General features: G+C 39.7%; 1 protein-coding gene across 1 annotated transcript; it reads right to left on the bottom strand.

Moving 5' to 3' along the window:
- Positions 1–209: 209 nt before the first annotated feature.
- LOC112895357 (actin-related protein 3-like) lies at positions 210–1,079 on the bottom strand. The gene is made up of 3 exons (XM_025963311.1): positions 939–1,079; positions 704–796; positions 210–489 (listed from the first exon to the last, which is right to left on the bottom strand). Exons 1-3 carry the CDS (start codon positions 1,035–1,037, stop codon positions 409–411), a joined length of 273 nt encoding a protein of 90 aa, XP_025819096.1. The 5' UTR covers positions 1,038–1,079; the 3' UTR covers positions 210–408.

The following is a 1,079-nucleotide window of genomic DNA, read 5'->3' as shown; positions in this document are numbered from 1 at the left end:
TTCTTAAAAATGTCTCACCATGTCATTGAATTGAAAATAAGATGCTTTGCCAGTGGTTAAGGATCTTCAGCCATCAATCCACTCCAGCCCACACGCGGTGGTCATGAACAGTAGTCCAAAATTTGACCTGAATCCTTATTAACAAAAATTCATAAATTCACCTGGACAAACTAATAGAAAAGGAAAAACACTATTTCCTCCCAACTGTCCAAGGTTCTGGCTATATTCATGCACCTCGAACAGGAACCAAGCTGTTGGCTATACACAACAGGCAATACAGAACAGACAACTACAAACAACGCTACAATTCTATCAGGATGGCCCCGGTCAAAAAGAATCAAAATTGGCTATATTCTATTCGAAGAAACCTAAATGAGCTCCTACTGGAAGATGCGATGTTTAGAAAATTCAGTACATTCCTTTGAAAACTGGGCTTGTTCTGCATATGCTTGCTCCATGTTCCTCATACTCTTCCTTTGTGTGGCAATACTGCATGAGAAAAGGGAAATCACTTAGGTTCCACTTGTGTACTAATTGATTCGTGAGGAATGGATGAATCCAGAACCCAGTTATAACATGAACTCATTGGTTGCGGTTTCATCGCATTTAATTGTCATATATCAGCACAGATAGCAGAAATTGATGCACTGTAATTGAACAATGCATGTTTGTTGAGGTCGCAAGAAAGTCAAGTGGCAGGTACCTCATAGAATTCTGGGGTAGATGCAGCTACTGAACCCCCAAACCAGACTGCATAGCTTTGTATAGGATGGGCGACCACGTTGACTTCAATAGGCTGACAACAGAAAAGAAAAAGGTCAACCAAAAAGAGTCTGAAGCACTTAAAATTATAAACAAGTAGACAACATTGATTACACCAGTAAAATACAATGGAACAGCTAAACTTGAGAATCAAGCATCTGCAGTTCTGCACTTACTCTCACTTCCACACGATGGCGGACATTAGTTGCAGCAACACGATCATCTACTATCTTCTTTATATCACTCTGGAGTCTCTTGTCGAAGTCTTTAAACATGGTAGATCCACCAGATAATACTATATTCTGCAAAAAGAACAA

The sequence above is a fragment of the Panicum hallii genome, chromosome 5, assembly GCF_002211085.1.
Source record: "Panicum hallii strain FIL2 chromosome 5, PHallii_v3.1, whole genome shotgun sequence".
NCBI classification, from domain to species: domain Eukaryota; kingdom Viridiplantae; phylum Streptophyta; class Magnoliopsida; order Poales; family Poaceae; genus Panicum; species Panicum hallii.
This window is presented reverse-complemented; position numbering and strand designations above follow the sequence as displayed.

Bases quoted from the DNA above. Each gene is read 5' to 3' on its own strand.
- LOC112895357 (XM_025963311.1), bottom strand. From the start codon at position 1,037: ATGTTTAAAGACTTCGACAAGAGACTCCAGAGTGATATAAAGAAGATA. The intron at 797-938 runs GTAAGTGCAGAA...TTCTGTTGTCAG, and splicing joins GCCATCGTGTGGAAGTGAGA to CCTATTGAAGTCAACGTGGT. The intron at 490-703 runs GTACCTGCCACT...TTTCTCATGCAG, and splicing joins CTACCCCAGAATTCTATGAG to TATTGCCACACAAAGGAAGA.